The sequence below is a fragment of the Quercus lobata genome, chromosome 11 (genome assembly GCF_001633185.2).
Source record: "Quercus lobata isolate SW786 chromosome 11, ValleyOak3.0 Primary Assembly, whole genome shotgun sequence".
Classification (NCBI taxonomy): domain Eukaryota; kingdom Viridiplantae; phylum Streptophyta; class Magnoliopsida; order Fagales; family Fagaceae; genus Quercus; species Quercus lobata.
In genome coordinates this window covers 272516-297141 of record NC_044914.1, presented here as the reverse complement: position 1 = coordinate 297141, position 24626 = coordinate 272516, and the positions used below count along the sequence as shown (strand labels likewise).

The window sequence follows — 24626 nt, the reverse complement described above, 5'->3', positions numbered from 1 at the left end:
GGTCTAGTAAAGCAAATTCTGTGGTAAAGCATTTGAGCAAAATAGGAAAAATGATTAAAGCTAAAGGTGGCCCTTTGCAATAAATAAGAAAGTAAAGAACAATGGGCCTAAAACCCAACGAAAGGCAGCGGGCCCATAAAGCCCATAACGTCCATATAAAAGAGAAAGAGAAGCCAAAGCTTCCTTTGGTGGAAAAAGATGAAAGGGAACAAAGAGTAACAACAAGTGATAGAGGTAGTAATTGTATAAAGAAGAAAAAAAACCAAACCTGAAGAGGAGACAAATGTAGCAAAGTTGGGGTCTTTGCTGTCCTGTAGCCCAGCCAATGCAAGGGAAATCAAGGCCCACTGACGAGATGCTGAGGGTGTGGCTTGATGGAGAGGGGAAAGATTTCATATTCCGCATAGACCACTTTTGGGAATATGCTTTGCTAGGAAAGCATCTTTGCCAAAAATGGTAGGAAGTAGGTGAGAGTCATCTGATGCATGCTAGAGGAGGACAAAAAGAATTAATGAGAGCCTTTACAGTTTCAAGAAGAAAGAGTAATGATGACTCCATGGCAAACTAGCTTTTACCCAAAATGGGAGGGGTTGCTCTATCGTGGGGGAATGGGCTGAGGTGCCTTAGTGGGAGCGTATAAGGCTGAACGTGGGCCGGAGGGGGGGGGGGGTAGTGGGATGGCATCCTATTGAACATGGTCAAAAGGTAGTAGGAGAACGCCCGACTGACATGGGTAACAAACATCACACAATAAGGATGAATGTTTGCAGCAAATAGAGAACTAGAAAAGAATAAGGGTAAAAGGGGGAAATTACATAGGTATGATTTTGGGGTATAAATAGGAACAACGGACATGAATAGAGGGACACAATAACCTAGGCATTCATAAGAAAAAAAAAAGGAGCTAGTAATAGAAGAGAGAAAGGGCTAAAGTGACACTCGAGAGAAAAAGAGTAGGGTATTCACAACAGGAGTGTATAGCATGCATCACTAGGAATTATTTTCCTTCCTCAGAAAACCTAAATGCATACTCTCTACAATCTCCTAAGGATAACTACTCTAACTCACATTCCAAACCAGTCAAATTTGTAGCCTTATTAGGTTATAAGGTTGTGTAAGTTGGGATTGAGCTCTTTATAGTTAACATCCTGTTGAGAATACCTTTTCTACTCATGATTATGTCTATTGAAGTAGTATTTATTCTTTGTTTTCATGATACACATGAAAACAAAGAATATATATATATATATATATATATATATGATATATCTATCTTGCCCTTTGGAGTGTTATTTGCTTTGTACATAGACTGGTTCTTGGCATATCCTGCAAAGTGAGCTAGACCCAGCTCTCCTTCCTTATCAATAGCAGCCAGCCCAAAAGGTCAAAAAAGGAACCAACAATCACTAACAAAGACAAGACTTGGAGCTTACTTAGGTGAAAATTTCACAATTTTTCCTTTCATCTTGTTTTGCATTTCAGCTCAGCTTGCTGACTTGTATTTTTGTATATGTTGAATCTAGTCCTCTATCTACGTGCGCCAGTTCCATCTTATGGTAAGTTGTTGCTATCAATTTATGACATTAACTATATCTAGGGGTGGCGATTTGTATTCACGTGTTTGGTTTGTGTCGTGTTGACTCATAAGTATTCAACAATATGGGTCAACACTAACTTGATTTATTAAACGGGTTAAGATTCCTCAACCCCAACATGACTTGTTTATTAAATGAGTTAGTATTAACCAAATTGATCTGAACTATGAAAAACCAAACAAATACCTTTTTTTTTTAATTATAAAATTCTAAACTAACGCGTAATTGCATTACAAATAATCATTCAAAACTAAAATATATCTTCATTTCACAAATAATCAATCATAATATGTCAAAGAAAATAAACCACAACACCTAATAAGTTTATAAACCTAGGATTTGAAGGTTATATTGGTAAAATGTCATTTAATTATATGAGTCAGATGGGTCAAACAAGTTCCATGGTTTGGACACAAACCCGATACGTTTATTAAACCCGATACGTTTATTAAACGAGTCAGTCACGTCAATCAGAATATGATACAAACCCGTTAAGCCTTAACCCATAATCTGTTAATTTCGTGTCATGTCATGTTGGGTTCAAGGGTTGTGCATAATTCTGCCACATCCAACTACAGCTATAACTATAACACTAGCTATTGCTAGTCACTAATGTTGGTTTGAAGGCTTTTGTTACTTGTGTGCTTGCAATACTGAAGAGGATATGAAATTCTATGCAACATTTCTCAGTGCTGTCTGTAAGACGTGTCCACAAATAAGTTTTGAAATTTAAAATCGACGGGACTTAGCTTGGTAAGCTGCATTTGTTTTTATTTTTTGGTTTATAAATCTTGCATGCTAATCTTTTTCTTGGATCAAAATGCTGTTGCTGGGGGAGAGGGTTCTCTTAGCTTTAATTTCACAAGACAATAGAAGGTGTTGCCTTTTTTCATATTCTTTTGGCCGAGAGAAGATTATACAACTAGAAAATTTATACACCCAAACCAGAGTGGAATGATATGGTGGACATCTTACAGCCAAAAAGGAAAATGGGTTAATTGCATTGACCTTTATTGAGATATTATGAAATAACACTCTCCAAATGTTTGTATAATGACACATTCCCTTAAGGTTTGTGTAAATGCAACAGTTAAGTTTTCACTACCTCAAGGAGGAAAGTGTCCGCAGTTTGAGTAAAAATCTTTTACGAAATGAAATATTCCTTTAGTGAAATCACAGCATAAAAGGGCATAAACTTAATTATTGTATTTATTCAAACTTCAAGGGAGTTTCATTTTGATAAATTTCAAGGGTGTGTGGTGGGATTTAACCCAAAAAAAAGAAAAAGAAAAAAAGGAGGAAGTAAAAACAAAGTAAGATTGAGTAGCGTTTTAGATTATGAAACATTATATAGAATTTGCTAGAACATTACGCATAATTTTAACATCAAGGGTATAGCAAGCACCGCAACCCACCATCTGTGAGGGACTACTTTTAAGCCCTTTGATTGATTACAGAAAAGTTGATTATCATGATAAGAGCATACCGTTTGATTCCTGTATTCAACCAAAAAGAAGTTAAAATTAAAAGTTTGTAAGAAACGCATGGCATATTCAAATATGACAAACATTCTTATACATATTTTTACTCTCAACTATTAACTACAAATATTAAGTGCTTGGAGCTTTTTTTTTTTTTTTTTTTTTAATATTTAAATGGAGCTTAAAATTTTTTCAATTGCGCTAAATATGGTCTTACCTTGTTGCACAGAAGGCTACAACGTAGTTTGCTCCAGAGCAAGTTATGACACTAGTAGGATCATCATATGCGTAGCTGTATGCAGCCGGGCATACTAGTTTGAAACTCTTGGAATAGTTTGAAGGTAAACATGTGTCAGGATTTCCATACTTTCCTCTACAACAATACTCATCAGTCTTGTACACATCACATGCACTTCGGCAAGCTATGACCTTCCCTTTGGCCTTAAGGGTAAGATCTGATGGGCAATTTTGCCTCATATCTCCATCACAGCCAGCAGTGCTACAATTGCCTGTACCATTAAAAGCTTTAACCATCACAGGCAAGTTAAAACCATCTACAAGGCTAACATCATAATAATCGATTTCTCCAAGGTTAAACTCCGCGATGGAGGTGGGAGGGCTACTCGGGCCAGTGCAATTGAGGGTGCTGCCACAGCTACCGGTTTGGCATGTGCCATTGCCATTTTTGTTGAATTTGCAACTGGTTCGAGCCCAAATGCGTCCACCCCACCCAGATGAAGCGGTATAAACAGTAGATTTGCCCGGTTTTAGTTCAATTCCACCACCACTGATGTTCTCGCTATGTGTTATTCCTGGCCATATTGTCTCCTTGCAGGAATTTACTATGGTGAAAGTTCTTGTACTGCTGGATATTCTAGTCACTGTCGCACAAGGTGTGCAAAAATTTGTAAGCATATTAATGGAAGTCAATGTCCTCAGAATTTTGTAGTCCAAGTTTGACACGAAAATTTAAGTGTCTGAGTCAAATATTAGATGCATGCAATGGTGTAATGTCGGGACAAATTGAACCATGAATTTGAAAATATATCAGGCGTCTAGTGGTTTTTGCTAATCATAAAAATACAAATAAATCTTAGAACATTAGGCAAAAGGGTGGAGAAGGAATGTACCTGATGCAGTGATAGTGAAGATGAACACAATTGTCAGAAGTACGCTGCAAAAAGAAGCCATCACTCTCTCTGCTTTTGCTGAGGATAGTTATATGTGAGGAGATATGTTTTATAAGAGAGAGTAAAGAGGTGTCTAGTAAAATAAAATAAAATAAAAGAGAAGGAAGATTACGTGTACGCGAGAGTGAATCTACATCCTATGACAGCCCCAAAAGGTTCCTTGCTTACACAACCATAAAGTCAAATGATACCTTGCCTCAGTTAATGTCATCTAAATTTTTTGCCCCCTTTCTCTATTAACACATTGAAAATTCTGGGTTTTACATTCTACTGTTAACGTAAAATTTACGTTGTGTTACGTGTGTCCTATACTTGACATCTATGCTTTGCATTTTGTGGGCTGATGCCTTGTTCTTCTATTTTGTCTGTATAACTATAAGAGATGAAACAGGATATTCAATATTACTGGTAAATATATAGTGGTTGTAGCAGTTCTGAGTGGCACAATTGTGACAGTTCTGAGTGGCACAATTCTGATTGGATATTCAATAAAACATGAATTTAGAAAACCAATCAAGAGGTGTATTCAACACTTAAGTAACAGTTCTGAGTAGCACAATTGTAAATATTGTGAAAATCGTGGGACCCACACATTGTCAGTTGATATTATGGACAAGTCACAAAACACTACTCTCTCCATATCTCTCTCATGCTTCAACTCTCATCTCTGGGCAAAATTTGGTAAATAGTACATTTTTAGGAAAAAAAATCGGTGACTAGCACACGTTTAAACTTATTTAGTTAGTTGGACTATTTTTGGAACTCGAGTTTGCCAAACTCGAGTTCCAACTCAAAATCAACTTTACTACACTCGAGGTTTGACAAATATAAGTCTGACGTGGAATTAAAAAAAACACGTGGAACTTAAGTTTAGTAAACTCGAGTTCCATGCATTTAAAAAAAAAAAAATTACACTGATGGAACTCGAGTGTACTAAACTTGTTTGAGCACTCTAATGACAGGTTTGTCACTTGATGTCAAGAAAGATCTTTTTTGACCACAAGATGATGATGAAGAATCTCTTGGTCCTGAAGTACCATATCTTAGGGTGAGTTTGGTTCAACCTTTTGTAAAAGTGCATAATGAAAAAGCTGAGTTTTCAAAAAGTGCATAATGAAAAAGTGCATTTTCAAAAAGTTGAGTGTTTGGTAAAAGTTGTTAAAAAGTGTTTTTTGAAAAAACTAAGTGTTTGGCTAGCACTTATAAAAGTGGCAATTTGAGGGATAAATTACCAAAAAGGACAATATATATTAGGGAGTTTATTTCATACTTTTTTTTTTAAATTTTTTTATGTGAGTTTGTTTCATACTTAAATCAACTACTTCATCATACTTAAATCAATTTTTCTCTTTCTAAAAAAGTTATTTTTTTCTCACCAATATTAACTAATAATAACCTACCATTTAAGATTTATTGTGAAAGTATTGTGAAAATATTGTGATAAAAATTGATACTGATTTTAATTTTAACATACTATTAAAATTATTTTTTTCTCTTTCTAAAAAAATTATTTTTTTCTTACCAATATTAGCTAATAATAACCTACCACTTAAGATTTATTGTGAAAGTATTGTGAAAATATTGTGATAAAAATTAATACTGATTTTAATTTTAACATACTATTAAAATTATTTTTTTCTCACCAATATTAGCTAATAATAACCTACCCCTTAAAATTTATTGTGAAAAAATTGTGATAACATTTCCTCATTTTTTTCCCCCTCTTTTTTTTATCCTCCACACACGGCATTTTTTTTTTCACCCTCTTTTTTTCTCCTCCACACACGTACCCTTACTCTTTTCTTTTTTATCCTTCTTTCCTCCTTTTTTTCCCTGCCATTCCTCCAAACTCCAGAACGTTCCAGAGCTCTCCTTCTGAGTATTTTTTTTCTCTCTCTCTTAGCACTTCGTCTGTTGGTTCTTGGCGGAATCGATAGCGTCCCACTCAAGTTCTGGCGACGTAGAATCCATCGGAGTGCACGACAAAGATGAGGTGGTGGAGTTCAGAGACAGCGAGTGGCTGAGAGGGAAGGGCTTGGAGATCGAAAATGGGGTCGGAGTCGGAGGGTTTGATTGGGAAGGGTTCGCCGATTTGATCGAACCCAGAGCTCGGTGTTGTTGACGCATTCACCTTCAATTTCGTCTTGTAATTCTATCATTTTGCTATATTCTGATTTTTTTTGTTTTGAATTTTGAGGAATCCTAATTTGCAAGGGATTGCTTTTTTTTTTTTTTTTTTTTCCTTAGTTGATTTGGGAATTTGTTATAAATTTTTTTGTGTTTGGATTTGGAAATTTTTGGGAAAGCAGAGAGATGAGATGAGAGGAATAAGGCACAGCATGAGAACTGATGATTTATCAAGGGTAATTTGGTAATTTTAGGAAGAACCCAACGAATAGCTTCAAAACGCGCATGAACTTTTTGTTTATGGACCTCCAGAGCTCCATAACTCAAACGTGCGTTCTCTTCACAAATATAAAACACAACTTTTTCCAAAAAGTTGCGTTTTATACTTACCAAACACTATTTTTGGGCTGACTTTCTTGAAAACGCAACTTTTGGGCTTCAAACGCTGAAACAAACAGGTACTTTGATGCATCTTGCAAATTACACATGACCTAATCTGGCATTTGCAGTTAACTTTCTAGCAAGGTATAATTTTGCACTAACTTGAAGACGTTGGAATGGAACTAAGCATATATTACATTATTTTTATGGGACGACTGATTTGGGATTTTTTTTATTTATCCAAATGTATCAAATCCAAAGTTAGTTGGATATGCTAATGCAGGTTATCTTTTTGATCCACACATAGGTCAATCACAAAAATGATTATTTGCTTATGGAAATACTTCTGTTTAATGGAAATCTATTAACCAAACAATTTCTGCTACTTCCTTTAATTATTTAGAGATTATTGCAATTCATGAAGCAAGTCGTGTATGTGTTTGCTTGAGATAGGTAATTCAACATATTCATGAAAAATGTGGATTGTCATTAATAAAAAAAAAACCCAATGATATTATACGAAGATAACGCTGCTTTATCACACAAATTAGAGGAGACTATGTCAAAGGTGATAGAACCAAGCACATTGCACCAAAATTCTTTTATACACATTAGCTTGAGAATAGCGGCGATATTGATGTTAAGTAGATACGATCATGTGATAATTTGGCATATGGTGCATAACATTGGTATGCGTTGACTTAAGGATCTTTTTATCATGAACAATGGAAGTTCTTTGTATTCATGAGGGGGAGTACATTTTCTAAAGGATATGTGCTGATTGTAGGCTTTTTCCTTCGCTAAGGTTTTTTCACGCTGGGTTTTCTTTTGCAAGGTTTTAATGAGGCATTCCTAAGACACTCGAAGTGATACATGAATATTATACTCTTTTTCCTTAGCCAATTTTTTTTTCTTCCCATGGGCTATTTCTTTGGAAATGTTTTAATTAGGCATATTCTTAGGAAGTGGTTATCCAAAGGTGAGTGTTAGAAATAAAGTCTGATTGGAATGTGTAAAGTTTTGACAATGAAAGGGTTACTTGGGATGTATAAAGTCTATAGGGGAGATGTATATCCATAATTGTACTCTCTATTGCAACTTTATCCCATGAACTCTACAAGAATTCTAAGGTTATATGTGTGTGTGTGTGTGTGTGTAATTCTAAGGTTATATATGTGTGTGTGTGTGTGTGTGTTTGGGGGGGGGGGGGGGGGGGTGATTGCTTTACTATAATTGTACATATCTAAGAGATATCAACTAAAGCTTGTGGATGACCACTTGAATACAAGAGTTTATTTATATATATTCTTTGTGTTCTTCTTGCTTAGTTTTATCTATTTAACTTATTTCACAACAAACGGAAATATGCAACAAAATAAAAATTCATCAGCAATAGTCAATTTTTTGTTTCTTTCCTTTAAGCGTGTATGTGCAATTTATTTTTATTTTATTTTTGGGAGAAGGTAGAATGTTGGGATTTAAGTAAACTAATAATTTTGGGGGGCTTGATATCGTCTTTTACTTAAAAAGAAAAAGGAAAACAATTGTGGCACTTAATGTAACGCCCCAAAATCATTAAAAAAAGGGGGGTCTATTCAATCTAAATAATTCATAAAAGTATTAAATAAATGCAACCAACAACCTAAAATCTTATCACAATTGTTAAAGTTCTAATTCCACCAAAGATAAAATATCCTCAAAATAATTCTCCAGTACAATATGTAATACCATAAAAATAATAATGAAATTCTCAGTTTCACAATATAATTTGTAACTGTTGTCTTCCAAGAATTTCTACTCCAATGATTCCTCTAATGTTTTTTTAAGGGGAAATAAAAAAGGGGGTGAGATTGGGGTGTGGGAACAAACCTTTTAAATGATAGCAAAGTTATAACTTGCAAAACTATCTATATTTTAACATCAAATATTTCATATAAAAATATCATTATATTGTGAGTCATCATAACATACCAACACCATCATACAAACAATTTCCTAAGCTTATCTCGTGGTCAACGTTTACGCTTTGTTGACAGGGTTGTGTTGTCCCTTTTTTGGGACTGGAACTATCTTTTCACCCCCTTTTTCAAGGGTGACTCCTTTGGAACTTAAAGGTGCACTCCCTTGCTAAGAAGCTCCCTTTTCAGATCCTCAATGGTATACTCCCTTACTAAGGAGCTACCAAATGTGCACAGTCCCCTTTTTTGGGATTGTCTCTTGCTAAGGACTAGCTATTTTATGATTGTTCCTTGCTAAGGACTAATACAATACTGAATTTTTAATCATGACTTGCCATAGAATTCAAAACAAATTCAAGATACTCACAACAAATAATCCAATCATAATACTAAAAAATACAAAGATTTCTCTACACATACAAATCTATATATTACTAAAAGCTGAAGCGTAGTATTTGTTGCTACTAAACTCTTGTTGCGCCACCTCATTGCCACATCATTTGCCACATAATTATTATTCTTTTTTTTTTACAAAAATATATATAAATAAATTATTAACTTTACATATTCTTCTTTGTCGGTTTTAACATCTATATATATATATATATATTTCTTTTTTATTTCCAATTTTCCTATAATTTTTTTTTTTTGACATTCACTTTTTAAAAAAAAAAATTTTTTACACTTTCTTCAATCTTTCTTCTTCCCTTATTTTTTCATCTTCCCACTACCCTTTACTTTAATATCACTATTCATCTTTCCATTCATCTTCCTTTATTTTTCTCTTCTTATTTACTCTCTCTTACTATAAATTTGTCATTCTCTCTTCCATTCTTTGCATAGTTATCTCTCACAAAAAGGTTATCTCTCTCTCAATGTTTTGGTGGATTTTTATTTTTATTGCATCTCTGCTTTAGGTTTATAAATTTTTGTGTTTTTTAGAACTCTAATTTAGGTTGATACGATTTAGTTTTGTGTTTTAAGTTATTATTAAGGATCGTCAATGGGCCGGCCCGTCCCATTTTTACTTAGCCAATGGGCACAATGGGCTGGGCATAACGGGCTATTAACTAGTTAACGGGCCGGGTCGAGTTGGGCCAAAAGAGAAAACCTTAGCCCATGACCCTGCCCATGGACAATGCTCATTTTGTCTTTAGCGAGGTGGGCTATCGGGTTGGGCCTAATGGGCTACCCATGGGCTTATGTTAGCATATTATTTTATTATTTTTATAAGGAAAGAATCAATTATTTATAAGAGAATAATCAATCTATTTTCTTAAAGGAAAGAATTAAAGAATTTAATACTTAGTTACAAATTTTTTTACAGTCAAATCTATTTAATTTTTTGTTTTGTTGATGGAAACCTATTTAATTTTTTTTATTAAGGCTTTAAATAGTTTTTTATTTTTATCTTTTATAAAAAAAAATGTCAAATTTTTAATTCAAATTTGCTAGACCACTAGAAAAATATATATTTAGTAAACTAAGTTTAGCACAATTACTTTGAGTATCTTAGTAGTTGAGGGAGTTCTCTTAAGAAATTCCTCTATAATATCTCAAGATCAATTCTTCATACACTTCCTATATATTTTTGTTATGAATTATGAGTTATTGGGATGGGCCAACGGGTTAGGCCAATGGGTTGGGCAATGGGTTGCTACTGGGCCAGCCCACCAGGTACCCATGGGCATAAAAACTAGCCCACGGCTTGACCCACTAGGCTAGTGGGCTACCCATGGGCCAAGCCGCCCATTAGCCCGGTGGGCCTTCGGATTTCTGGGTTGGGTTGTGAACCGTGGGCTATTTGATGATCCTTAGTTATTATTATTATTTCTCTTTGATCGTTAAATTTTATCCAATTACGTTATAAAAAATTAAAGATAGTAGATAAAAATATAATAGTATTCCATTACATAGCATAATTTGGATAATTTAGTATTTATTGTTATATCTTTTAATTTTTCTTATTTTTTTCCTTCTCATCTTATTTTATTCAATATTCAAATTCAACCACATCCTCCTTATCATTAAATTATTGATACTTTCTCTCTCTTTAAAAAAAAAAAGTAATATTTTACTTAAATTCAAATAAAAGAAAATTATGCTCATCAAATTGTACTCATTTTTTTAACATTTACATTTTCTCCAACCTTTCTCATTCCCTTTACCTTTTCATCTCCCTAAACATTCTACCTTGATATCACTTTTCCTCTTTCCTTTTATCTTTCTTTATTTTTTTTTATTATCATTCTCTTAGTATAAATTTTTCATTCATTTTTCTATTCTTTACATAATTTTCTCTCACAAAAAATGGGTTATTTCCCACTCTTTCTCCCTCAATTTTTTGGTGGATTTTATTTTTATTTTTCTTGCATCTCTATTTTAGCTTGATAAAGTGTTGTATTCTTTAGAATTCTATTTTGGTTGATAAAATTTAGTTTTGTGTTTTAAGTTTTTTTTTTATTTTTTTATTTTTTTTATTTTTTATTTTATCACTTTGATTGTTAAATGTTATCATATTGCATTATAAAGAATTAAAGATAGTATATTAGAATATACTATTATTATATTACATAGAATGATTTAGATAAGTTAGTGTTTATTGTTATATATTTTAATTTTTCTTTTTTTCTCATATAATTTTATTCAACATTTAAATTCAGCCACATCCCCCATATATATCATTAAATTATTTATATTTCCTCTCCTTTTTAATTTTAAAAAATTTACCATCGCACACCCTTAGTGCGGTGGTTACTTCACAAGTATAAATGTTTGTGGGGTGTCGAGGGCAAGGGCCAGGGTTCAAGTCTCTAGGAGGGAACTTCACACACTTATACAATTAGATTAGGCTAGAGTAGAAATTCTATCTTGTATCCAAAAAATTTTAAAATATTATATTTTGCTTAAATTAAATAAATAAATAAAATTGACCTTATTAAGTGAAGTAATGCTAGGGAAACACTCATTCTCACACCCAATGCATCAAAGGAAAAATGAAATACAATACAAATCAAGTTAGAAACACTAAATTAAAAAAATTTAAAAACTAATAATGCATATTTAATGTCATAAAATCATCATCAAATTTTGGATAACGATAGGTTGCCAGATGAGAGAGAGAGAGAGAGAGAGAGAGAGAGAGATGGTAAAGAAAAAAAAAACAATACAAAGTAATAAAGGGTAGATAAAGAAAAAAAAAAGCAAGCATCAATTAGTAACCGTTGATTGGAAAACAAAGAGGTTGTAAGGATAAGTAAAAAATAAAATAGAGATTATCGTGTGGAGAACATTAAAAACTTTACAATGTAGTAAAATAAACTATTAAATTCACTTTAAAAATTAAATCAATAATTAAATACAATCATAGTACTAAATTTAAATTTAAAATTAATCAAACTCTAACTATGGAAACGATATTAATCATAACAAAAAAAAAAAAAAAAAAAAGATGTTCTCTGGTAGTAGTAGAAATTACGTAAGAAATAAAGTTAGAAAATTTTAAAATTTCTTTTTTGACCTTTCATTTAATCTTATTTATATATATATATATAATTTTCATACACTATTACTTTTGAAAATCTAATGAACAATGCTACCTCTCATTTAATTTATTTGTTATGCAAATCATCATTTAGTAAATATACAATAATGGTAAGAAGCATTGCAAATGAGATCACTAAAAAAATATATATATATATATATTTATATATATATAATTAGTCCCTATCATTATGGAGTAGTGGTCTATAATTTTACACATCCAAAGATATGGAATATATAGAGTTTTCTTAAAGGTATGAGTAAAGATTCACATTATACATATGTGCATGTGTGTGTAAAGGTAAAAAGAAAGGAATATTTAAGGTTTATATTAACTTAAAAACTAATGAAAAACCAATGGTTAATAAGTAAAATTATAGTATTAATAAGATATTTAATGAGATCATCCTAAAAAAATTATCACGCACAACGTGCGGGTATGCAACTAGTTTAAATAAGTTTAGGTTGTTCCACAAGTTTTTCATATAACAAATAGTCAACGTTTCCATACAATGTGTACATCAAATATTTATAGGATATCAATATATTTATAAAATATCAACATATTTCTTTGATATAAGGATAGTATGATAATCAAAACTATTTTGGGAAAACTACCAAAATTAGTAAACACCACTTACCTCTTAATTGCAAAAATGAAAGCAACACCCTTGAGTCACAATAAATCAGTAGAATTAGAACCTAGCAACACCAAAAATAGGTCCATCAATACATGAATCTCCCACTTAAAAATTCTGTTTTCACACTTAAATAGTTTTATCTATCTATATTATTTTCATACTTAAGTAGTTTTATCAATCAATATTAAAGCCTACAGAGATGTTAGATTCTTTAAGATACACTTCAGCTTTGTCAGTGGGCTTGGCTATTGAATTTATGGCCATCACTGCTGGAGTTGCAGTTGTTAAATTGATAGATGGGAGCATTGAAATGCCCCATTTGATGCCTGAACTTGTCGACCAGACTTCATTTTGTAAGCTTTTCACAACTAATCTAATTCTAGTCACTGCCTATATCTGCCACCATAATTCCTTTGATGCCGCAAAACATAAGATATTGCTGGACACGTATTTGGACAATGACAAAGGTGTAGATGCATGACAGATTGGTGGTGAATTTAGTGAGGCCATATACGATTATATAACAACCACAAAGCACCATTTTTCCCATTAATATAATCATAGATTTAGATCCATAATAGCAACACCTATTTTTCTATTAGGTATGCAAATAATAGATGCTTCCTATAAGTGTGGGAACAATTGCTAGCCATTGAATATTCCAACTTTGTATATTTACGGCAAAACAAAATCATACCTGCAATCTCATTTAAAGCCACAGAGCAGGGAAATAAATTTAACCGTGTGTGTCGCTAAAAGAGGAGAAGCCTCCTATTTACACACACACACACACACACACACACACACAACTCAAGATAAAAGGCTAGGGTGTTTTTTTTTTTTTTTTTTTTTTTTTTTTTTTTTTTTTTTTTTGTTTATCAAGGCCCATATATATATATGCCATCTCACTTAGGCCTCTTATACCATAATAATTATCTGATTTAAATATCTTAGGCCTAAATCAATTAAATCCATTTAATTATGAGCCTCCTTTTTAATTTATGTATAAGAAAGAAATTAGTAATAAAATTATGGGGTGTTACACTTAACATGTCAAAAGCACCAATAATATATAGAAAATATGACTGAAACTAGGACAAAGAAAGTTTGATAAAATTTAATAATAAAATTACTAGTGTGTTAGGTTTTGTACACCAATATTGTTAAGCATCCACTACCAATCCAATTTAGTACACAATCGGGAAAGTAAACACATAAACTATCCAATTGGAAGATTTAAAAATAGGGTTTATTAATAAAACTCTCTTTGGTTGATTATATTAATCAATTGGTCCAAGAATTTAGTCTAGAAAATAACAACTTTGCTAGAAAAGCTCAAGAACGTTGCATACCCTAGAGACAATACTATGGCAAAAGTAATATCTAGCAAGAGTATCACATTTTGCTAGAGAGATTATAAAACCCTATTCTAACAATAGGAAAATTCAAGAATACTTATGAACGAAATAGCAACTAAACATCAATCTAACAAAACAATTATGAAAAGAGACCAATTGATTTCAATAATCAAAATGTGAAAAACATGTTTGGATTGATAAGTGGACAATCTATCATTGGGGATTCACCCCTAACCCTAGCTTAAATTCTTAAGTTTCAATAGAAAATAAATACTCTTAAAAATTGATAAAAAATAAGGTTTTCTAGCAAACAAAAAACATGGCTACCCTTGTATACTTTTAATATTTATAAACTCTAAAACCCTAAAAAATCACATGCTCCCCAAAAAAGAAAATAAAAATGTCAATTCCCATTTTTTAGTAGTGGGTCAACTTCTAGGTCAGTTTTAACCTTGAAAACAGTAGATTATGAAGTTTTTGTAAACTAAAAGTTTTTATATCTTCAAGTCCTCTTTTTATGGCTGCAAGAATCAAGTCAATTCAACATGGTCAAAATATTTTCATGTCAAGATTTTTTCCAACTTTAGCTTAAATGTATTTCTCTCTTTCCTTTTATGTTTCCTCACATCATTGACTTGTTAAATTCGTTAAAAGCCACTTCTCAATTGATCTTAACCTTTGGATTCTCTTGCCTTCATGTCTACATGCTTTGTTTTAATCTCCTACAAGAGAAAAATACGCCTAATGAGTATATTTTAGAGAAAACTTGTAAACTCTCATATGTACATGTAAGTGCAGGAGTAAACACAAAATAGATAAATGAATGCATAATAGAAAAAATACCACATTTTAGTCAAATAAGTTCAAAATTCATTTAAATTAGTCTATTCAAAGTTGTGTAAATATAAATAATTGTTACAATAAAAATGTAAATTTACATTGGTACTATTCATTTACATTTAGTTTTTTTTTTTTCTTTATGTATTTCGAGGATGAAGAAAGACAGTCCATGATAGTTATTATGTGTGAAGAAAGAAAAATAGTTAAAAAGTTTATATTTTTAATGTAATATAGTACATAGTAGATAATCTGATGTGAAGTATTTTTAAAGTGAGTATGTAAATAATAAAAAAAGTAAATTATTATGCTAAAATAAACAGAAATTTATGCACGAGCTGGTGCTAATACTTTAATTATTAATTCCTATTTCTTGGAAAAAATAAAATAAAAATAAACGGTAAAATCAATTAAACACCCTAGAGGAGTGTGGGGACCTTTTTTTATGCTTTTGGGCTAAGGCTTTTTGTGAGTTGGAGAGTTGGGCTTGGCCCACTATCTCTACAGGACCTTGCTCAGGGCCAGTCTATACACAAGACAAAGCACCCCAAAGAGACAACAAGTAATATATGTGTGAGTATATAATATATGTGTGTGTGTGTGTGTTTGTATGTATTATGGCAGAAAAGTCAGTCCAAATCGTTAGCAGTTAGCCATAGTTAAAGCAGCAGAATCATAATACATATAAATAATGGGTTTCCACAAGAAGTGAACGAAAGAGAGCCTGTACATGCAAGTTAGACTAACAAGCTTAAGGAAAGAGAAAGAGTGATGAGTCTAACAATACATTTAAGTGAAAAAGCTCAAGAACAATAAAAATGAAAACTTTAACACTTTAATGTTCAAAAAAATGTAAAAGCAGAATAAGGAAAGTAAAGAAGGCATGGAATGTATGTGGAAAACCCTTTGGAAGGGATAAAAACCATGGGTGAGAGAAGGAAAGAATGTCCCTCACTCTTGATGTTCTCTATTATGTGAAAGTCAAGGTTTTTGTACAATTGTGATGTTCTTCCCAAAGAAAGTCTCTCTTTTTACCTCACTTTCCTATCCAAACTTCTGCTGCTTTCTCTCTATCTTTCTAGGTTCTTGCCCTAATTGCTTAGCAATATGTTCCTCTTATAGTATGAGGAATATTGCTGGGTACATGAGGACAGTTGTCAAGCCATGATTCCCTCATTTCAAACCCTAATACAGCTATTGTACTATACTAGTTGGAGGAAAGAGAAGACACACCAATGTTAAGGTAGTGGGATGGGGGGTGACTTTGCTACAACGTGGGGAGCAAGCTATAGACAAGGAAAGGGACATCAAGGAGGCTAGAAGGGATACATGTGTCCTTAGCAATGATCTAGCACAAGCTCAACTAATAAGGGGTGTTCTATAGCATTTTACTATAGGGGGTTGATATCTCCCTTTTGTGTCAGTGCTAGGTGTCCATGCCAAGTGCATTTTCAGCCTTCCCCAAGATAGTCACTCTATTGGCACAATCCAAAGATGCTCTTCCTCAACCAATGTTCTCCTTCCTTTCCTCACAGCTAGCCCACATGTAAGGTCCGAATTTAACCACGTCAGCACTCACACATGCTTTGGCTAGTGTAATGTATAGAGCCCAAACCTCAACTTGGATAACCTTATTACTGAGTTAACTCATAAAGTTTTACATTTTAAAGAATGAGTCTAGATAGCTATTTCTTGTTTTGATGGAATTACAAAGAGTGGGTTTATTGTGTGAGGGAGGAAAAAGATTTTCTATTGATGCATGCTATTTCTGTTGTATACACTCTTCTATCTTACCAAGTCTTACTTCACTCTTTCTCCTTCTTTTTTTTTTTTTTTCTCTTCTTTCCTTTTCAACTCTTTGTATTGATTGCCTAAGTCAGTATCTCGTTTCCTCTTATGGGTATTGTTCCTATTTATACTAAATCAAGCTCTCTTGATTTCACTCTTTTACCCTTATTGCTCACCAACTACTTTTGTCTACTGCAAACACTCCTCAAAAGTGCCCAATACCTTTCTGGCTTATAGGTTTAGCCTCCACTACATTTGGACATGCTCAACATTTTTACTCTCTTCCACTACCTATCCCATGACAAATTCTTATCCATTCTGTTCGGCCGTGTACCTCTCTCTCCTTTGAAGAGTAAAACCTTAAGTCTCTCTCTACCAATTTCTCTAGCATGCATCAAGTGGTCTCGGTTGGTTTACTACCTATCTTGGGTAAACATGCCTTCCTAGCAAAGCACCTCCCAAAAGAGGTCCTAGCAGGATACTAGAAATAGGCTCTTTTCCCCTTTCCGCCATACCACACCCTCTATAATTCCCTTCGTTGTGGGCCCACCCCCTTGCATTGGTTGGATACAGGTTGGTGGTGTTCTGACCATTGTATTGTTGTCTTCTTACTTCATGCCTTGTCTTCTTCCTTTCCCACACAGTTTTTGCCGCTGCTATGTGATTTTGTCCCTTTTTATCCTTTGTTGGGACTAAGGCCTTCTACTCGTGTTTGCCCCTTATGGAAATGAAGTGGGCTTGTTGGACTTGCCACATCTTGCCTTGTTGGGCCTATGGGCCTTTCAATGTCTTTCCTTTATTGTTTATTTGTTAATACCTTCTGGGTTGACCCATTGGGCCTCTTTCCTCTTCCCCTCTTCCTTGGACCCATTCAAGGCCTATTTTCTTTTCTCTTGAAGAGGGTCATCTCACCTTGGCCGGTTCTCTCACGTTGCCCATGGGTTAATGTGTTATATTCCATGTTCTTTATGGCTATTCCTTCTCTTTGAACCTTAGGGGCATGGCCCCATTATTTTTGTTATTATTCCCTAATCTTTCCTTTCTTTCTTTTTTCTTTTTTTTTTCCTCTCTCGGCTTGATTTGAGCTTTTCTGTCATTGAACCTTTGTTATCAAAAATGGGTATCAACAAGGAGTAATGCCAAGCACATCCATTAACATTTCAGAACTAGCTAATGTAGTACCTAAACACTAACGGTGTTGCACACAGTTTGTGCACTCTAACTTAGTTGGCAACAACATATTTTCGATAATTCATAGCCTTAAGTATATAGCTCTGCAGTCTCTCATAGTTCATTGCTGAAGCACACAAAAAAATCTTCTTTTTTTTCTCCACAAATTTTGTATCATCAAAAGTCAACATCTACTTCCTAAGCCATTTCTCTCTCATTCCTATTTCCTACACTTTGTACTGTTGATTCTAAAACTTCATTTGGTTGTCAAGAAAGAAAAGAAACCCAATATTTCCAATCCTCATTTCATTTTATTGCTTGGTTTTGACTTTTGTCCCCAGAAAAACAGAAATTTTGGAAGAAAAAATTGGGAATTATGGATCAAGGGCACAAATCAACCAACTTGAATATATATATATATATATATATATATCTATATATATCTTGTGTAGCTAATTTAATTCCAAAAACAATAGAAATCGTGGGTAAAGAACATCAAAATATTGAGGCCGTTTCTCTATTTTTGTTCTTAAAAAGCAAAGAATTGGAAAAACTTGTTGGATACATCTTGAGCTGGAGGTAGTGTACACCTCTCTCTTGTGTCTATCACACAACATGATCTTACTTACTATTTCTTTCTTCTTCGATGGCAGAGATCTGTGTGATTCAGTGTCGATGAAGATTAGAGGGTAAGTGATAGTTTAAAGAAAAACCAAAATTTTGGGTTTTGGGTTTTTGGTTTTTGGGTTTTTTCAGCTTTGAACTGAAATTTCAGATTTTATGATACCTGCTTTGAGTTCATCCATGATATGTTGCTGCTGCCAACTGGTTTATGAAGGGTGAATGAATGAATGGTACTGTGAAATCGAAAGAGAAGAGAGGAGGTAAGTTAGAGTGCACAAATTGGTGTCTAGGGACTATATTGATTAGTTTTGAAACATTATGGGTGTGTTTGGCTGGCATTACCACAATACTCAAGGGTGTTTAACGGATTTTACCCAAAAAACTACTAACACTGACAACACAGCAGCAAGCAGAACATGAATTAGAAAAACTATCTACAGCAACATAAATAAAATCCAAATTGGAATAAAACATTTGTTTCTCAAAACAGCATAATTATTATTATTATATTCTAATAAAACATTACCTACGATAAAGTAAAGATCTTCATAATCCCTTATCCTTGGGACCGGGACCCATCATCATCTTCTTCCTATTGGCATAACTCTTAGCATGAAAGTCCACAAAAAGAGCCAACAGAGAGGCATTGAAAACAGCATTGAAGCACCAACCCCAAATCCCGGAGCACCCGGAGCTGGTAAAATGGTGATACAACATCAGACCCGAAATCGCAAAGCTGAAAACGAATTGCACAATCTGGATATTTGTGACCAATCTCTTCCACTTGGGGCGCACACCCATTGCGCACAATAAGTAGTAGGTGTACATTACGAGGTGCACCAACGCATTGGTGATTAGTGCTACAGGGAACAGAGACTGAGAAGTGTGTAGCCAAAGGTAGCACATGATCAGGACCGTCGCGTGGTGGTAAATGTGGAGGAAGGTCAAGCGTTGGATGGAATTAGTGAGAATGATCAAAAGGGTGTCACCAAATTCTAAAATCTTGGAGAGGTAGAAGATGTAGGCCCAGAAGAAGAGAGGCCCAGAGGGAGAGGTATTGGGTGGGAAACAAATGATATAATTAAAATTAGGTGGATGTGTGAGGCTTGAGAGAGTGCAACCAATGGCCATGATGAGAGAGAGGAGGAGGAGAGTGAGGTTGTGGAGGGCTGAGATGGGTTTGAGGATGTGGATTGGGATTGCGTGGAGTTGGAGATGATGATGATGAGAGAGGATGTAAGTGAGGGAGAGATAGGAGATGAGAATGAGAGAGAGGAAGAGAGGGGTGGAGGCTGGGGTTTGGCCTTGGGTCCATGAGAAATGGAGGATGGTTGGGTGGTTCACAAGCCAGTATTGGAGGGATGATATAATCATCTTAGAGGAAGAGATATATGAGAGAGAGAATGAAGAGGAACGAAAGAAGATTCTATTTCTAGGTGAGGAGAGGCACACGGCTGTAGGGAAAATAGGCTTTGAGTGGGGTCTGGTTATCAATATGAGGTCCAGCCCAATTAAGTTCAACCATCAGCCCTCACGTAAACCCAAACCCGTGTTACTTATGCCTCCAGCCATCAATTCTTACAAACCCAGGTTTTAAACCAACTTCAAACCAATCACACTAGCCCAGTCTTAAAGTCCACATCATGCTTGAATAAATGTTGACCCTAACCCAACCTGTTTAGGTTTCACTCAAAACCCAAACAGCTCCAGCCCACACAAATTAAAAGGGTCCACCAGCTTGCTTTTCCTTTAATTACTAGCATGCCATCATATTTTTCCATATTTTCATGTTGGTCCATAAATTTCTCAAAAATACATTTTGATTCAAAACTTTTCTATATTCATGTTTTGACCCTAAAACTTTCCCAAAATCATGTTTTGATCTCAAAACTTTTCCTCCAAAATTTTCCCAAATTTGCATTTCAATCACTAAACTTTTCAAAAATCAAACTTTGACCCCAAAAACCTTTACAAAAGCACATTTTAGTCCCTCAACTTTCATAAATTGCATTTTTGCCCATAAGGTAACCAAATTCCCCTTCCCCCCCCCCCCAAAAAAAAAAAAAAAAAACTATTTTGGTTTATTGTGTTGAATATACATGGAGAATAAATTTGCTTAAGGTGACTTTTTCTCCTCTCCCTTCCTTTTTGCGTTGTAAAGTAATTTATTCACATAATAGATATATAGTAAATAAATACTCACTTAGTAGCTATATTTTATTTTCTTACAACATAGAAAACTTCTTTCACATATTATTTATATATATTTGTATGTTTTGCTTGTACATACTCTTTGCAATAATATTAACATGATACTTTATAAGTGAATAAAAATACTCAAATGATATTTATATGTACTTGTTTGTACAACGAGGTTAACTAAGAACCTGATCAAGGTTCAATTTTTTAATTAACAAGAACGAAATATTACAAATAAAAGGTATTGGCACTCCATTTTACAACCCGCATTTGACCTTTCATGAAGGGTAAAAGAGTAATTTCAACTTTGAGATAAGCATCTTAATTGTGGTCATTGGGTCCTTAATTTCATTTTATCAGAGTGGTCTTGATGTTGTAACGATCAAATTAACTGGTTATAATCCTTAATCAAACAATCGAATTGGAAGTTATTATGAAATCAAGTTTTAATGACTAAGATGCACTCTCACAAATTAAGTCTCACTAGCCAATCAGATTATGACACATCATTAATTCCAAATTGGTTTTAATTATAACCAATAAGAATTAATTGTTTAGAAAAACCAACTTGATTAATTAGATGATCAAACATTAATTATTCAATAAGTAATTGATGTGATTATTTTTTTAATTGGGATAATTAGGTCATGATTTTGTGGCTGATTAATGTTAATTGGAAGCTAATTTTGGGCCAAATAATGTTAATTTAATTTGTTAAAACAATTTTCAAAGAAATGACCTCTGCTCATTATTTCATTGATATTTCTCAAACCATTTTGAATTTGTGAGTGCGATTAATTTTTCTAAAAACTAGACATTTGGGGCTTCAATTTGATTATAAAAATGCGACAATTTTGACTAGAAATGAGTAAGATATTATTTTTCGAAATCGGCTCTAAGCTGTTATAGAAGGAAAAAAAAACGGAGTTTTAGTTATTTTGCTTGCTCACCACTCCTACAAACCTCCAAAATTAATGCACCAACCTTCCCTAAAGTTTAAAATTGGGATTAGGTTCATTATTTTCTCTCATCCTTTGTCAACCCTTATTTAATGTCTTTCCATTCATATTTTCTCTAGAACTACTATATAATCCCCCCTTCCCCCCGCCCCCTTCTCCTCCATTCCAAGACACAAAGACATTCTCTCTTCTGCCCCTCTTAAGTTCTAGTGAAGTAGAGTTAGTCTTGTCATATCTTGGTCATCCTAAGACTCAAGATATTGAGTGAGCCTCACTCTCCCTCTTCTCCATCCTTAATTTTGTAATTATCTCAAATCCTTAAATCTGGGATATCACCATTCACACACATCCACTATAATTTATTTTCAATCCAACTATGATGATGAATAAATGGAATTAGGGCTTATCACATTCACACTCATTTAAATTCAAACAAGTAGCATGCCAATTTAAATTAAAGCAATAAACATGCAATTGATTGATTGAATGATGTGACATGAACGTTGGCCATTGTAGTTTAGAAGACTAGTTTCACTAGGTAAGGTGGGTGTCTAACAACCTTCTCATCTCGTAACCTAGCCTCCGAGTTTAGATCAAGAGTTAGTAGATCAACTACTTATTCATGTAATTTTCAATTTCTAGATTGTAACTAGAAAATAAAACCACGTACATTATCTTATATTGTATTTATGACCAAAGTTGTGCAATATCCTATCATCAATGTATATTCATTCTCAAATCAACAAAATGATGAATCTTTCAATTATGGTTTTTTTTTTTTTTTCAATAATTAAATAAGTGGTGGCTCCATTTTAAAACCATTAATCGAAGGGGGGAAATGTAATCAGTCAAACCACCATTTTGAGAGGCACAAACATGAACCCACACAACCTATTCATATGAGTTTGGCCCAAACCAATCAATTCAAAACTGGTTAGGAGCATGGTCTCTTACAAGAGGATGGATCGTGTGAACTGCAATTGAACCGGCCTATTATGGATTGTGTGAACCACAGTTGAACTGGCCAATTATGGAAACTGCGCATGGTGCAATTATGTTTCAAACCACCTAAATAATTGGAATAAAATGTTTAAATCACAACAGGAAGAATCGAATCTGCTTACAAAAAGCTCAAATAATGAGCAATTAACGTTTATCCCAAAGGAAACAAAGCTTCCTAATGCTCTTGATTGAATACAAAATATATTTAATTTGTTTTAACAACTTGGATAAATTTAGCACATACTAAGAAATTAAAATAGCAAACTTCACAATAGTAATTTTCATTATAACTACTCATTAAAAAGAAATATGATTTTTTATAAATATATAATTAGATTATTACACTTGTGTAGGCATCCCATTTGGCAAGTCCCATTTAACTTCACTTGTATTAATACACAATGCAACCCATTATAAATCACATCACAGGAAAGAACCATAATTTTGACCTGTTTTTCTGCATTTGGTTGAAGGCTTTCTGATACTTGCAAGTAAGAGATTGTGAAATTAGAATAACTTTAATAGGATTAGGACTTAGACCCTGATGCAGAACCATATTTCTATGGTTCCAAATTGACCAAAGAGTGGTGAAGATAGTTTGCAAGAAGATCATTCTGTTCTGCTCCAAATCTTTACTTGACAGAATACATTGACTAAGCCACTATTCAGCAGAGTTAAATTCCAATTCAAAAGTTCTCAAACCCAGATTTGATCCATGCCAAATGGCTCTTGCACAGGTACAATTTAAAAAGAGGTGTATAGCAGATTCTTCCAATTCATCACCCATTAAGCATCTTCCTGTCATTTGGATACCTCTTTTTCTCAAATTATCAAATGTAGGCAAACAATTATGCAGCAATTTCCATATAAACAGAAGTATTTTCAGAGGTAATTTCACTTTCCAGAAGAACCTCCAAACAGATGGGCTTAGGATTGAAGCATTCTGTGGAGAAGGGTTCTGTGCTTGGTGAATTAAACTATAGGCCTGACTAACTTTGTAAACTCTTGATGAAGAGTGCTTCCAGATCAGCTTGTCATTGTTGCCCTGGGTTTTAGGTAAAGGAATTTGAAGTATCTCCTTAGCCATTGATGGTTGATAGATTTTCCTAACTAGATCACGTTTCCATGACCTAGTTTGACTATCAACAAAGTCTGCCACTATACCATTACTGAGACTGTACTCCCTAAGGACATGGTTTAAGCACTGAAACTAATCTGGATGGGAAAGTAGTATCTAATTTCCATTTCCAATCAGCCAGCGGCCTTGATGAATGGAAGAGCATTGACTTTCAGTGATATTTTTCCTAGTACCAAGATCATGCCCCCACCAAAAGGACGTTGAAGTAGGAAAAGGTATAGAGAGGTATAGATTGTAGGACAAATGAAATTAAAGTTGCTCTACTAGCTTGGGACAAGAGTTTAGCCTTCCAACCTTTGAGTTTATTTTGGACTTTATCAACTAAATCCTATAAATCACATACTCTCCTACCTCTAAACTTAAAATTAATGCCCAAATACCTGCTAGGATGCCGGACAAGGTTGACTTGCAGAGAGTTAGCCATGTTATCTTGTTCATTTTGTGGAATGTTAGGAGAGCAGTAAAAGTCAGACTTGGTAAAATTTGATGCATTGGCTTGAGATAGAGCAATACCACAGTATAATCCTTTTTAAACTGGCAAGGGAGGAATTATCATTTTGAAAGAAAAAAAAGGGAGTCCTCAGCAAAATGGACGTGAGTGAAGGTCCTTTGTATGTGGTCAATCTTTTGTCTTT

At 33.8% G+C, this 24626-nt stretch overlaps 2 protein-coding genes across 7 annotated transcripts; both read right to left on the bottom strand.

Moving 5' to 3' along the window:
* Window positions 1–2860: 2860 nt before the first annotated feature.
* On the bottom strand, window positions 2861–19248 carry LOC115968474 (pathogenesis-related thaumatin-like protein 3.5). Of its 3 annotated transcripts, none has more exons than XM_031087880.1 (5): window positions 19220–19248; window positions 12917–12977; window positions 4207–4284; window positions 3294–3957; window positions 2861–3091 (listed from the first exon to the last, which is right to left on the bottom strand). In XM_031087880.1, exons 3-5 carry the CDS (start codon window positions 4265–4267, stop codon window positions 2956–2958), a joined length of 861 nt encoding a protein of 286 aa, XP_030943740.1. In that variant the 5' UTR covers window positions 4268–4284; window positions 12917–12977; window positions 19220–19248; the 3' UTR covers window positions 2861–2955. The 3 variants fall into 3 exon arrangements, with proteins under 3 accessions (XP_030943740.1, XP_030943738.1, XP_030943739.1); XM_031087878.1 differs by lacking the exon at window positions 19220–19248 and adding an exon at window positions 18857–18921; XM_031087879.1 differs by lacking the exon at window positions 19220–19248 and adding an exon at window positions 14951–14979.
* On the bottom strand, window positions 12893–20105 carry LOC115968475 (elongation of fatty acids protein A-like). 4 transcript variants are annotated; one of them, XR_004086748.1, is made up of 3 exons: window positions 19220–20105; window positions 14951–14996; window positions 12939–12977 (listed from the first exon to the last, which is right to left on the bottom strand). XR_004086748.1 is itself a non-coding variant. In XM_031087882.1 (2 exons), the coding sequence occupies exon 1, from the start codon at window positions 20065–20067 to the stop codon at window positions 19240–19242; it is 828 nt and encodes a 275-aa protein (XP_030943742.1). In that variant the 5' UTR covers window positions 20068–20105; the 3' UTR covers window positions 12893–12977; window positions 19220–19239. The 4 variants fall into 4 exon arrangements, 2 of the variants coding, with proteins under 2 accessions (XP_030943742.1, XP_030943741.1); XR_004086747.1 differs by lacking the exon at window positions 12939–12977 and adding an exon at window positions 18857–18926 and having other exon boundaries at window positions 14665–14996; XM_031087882.1 differs by lacking the exon at window positions 14951–14996 and having other exon boundaries at window positions 12893–12977.
* Window positions 20106–24626: the final 4521 nt, after the last annotated feature.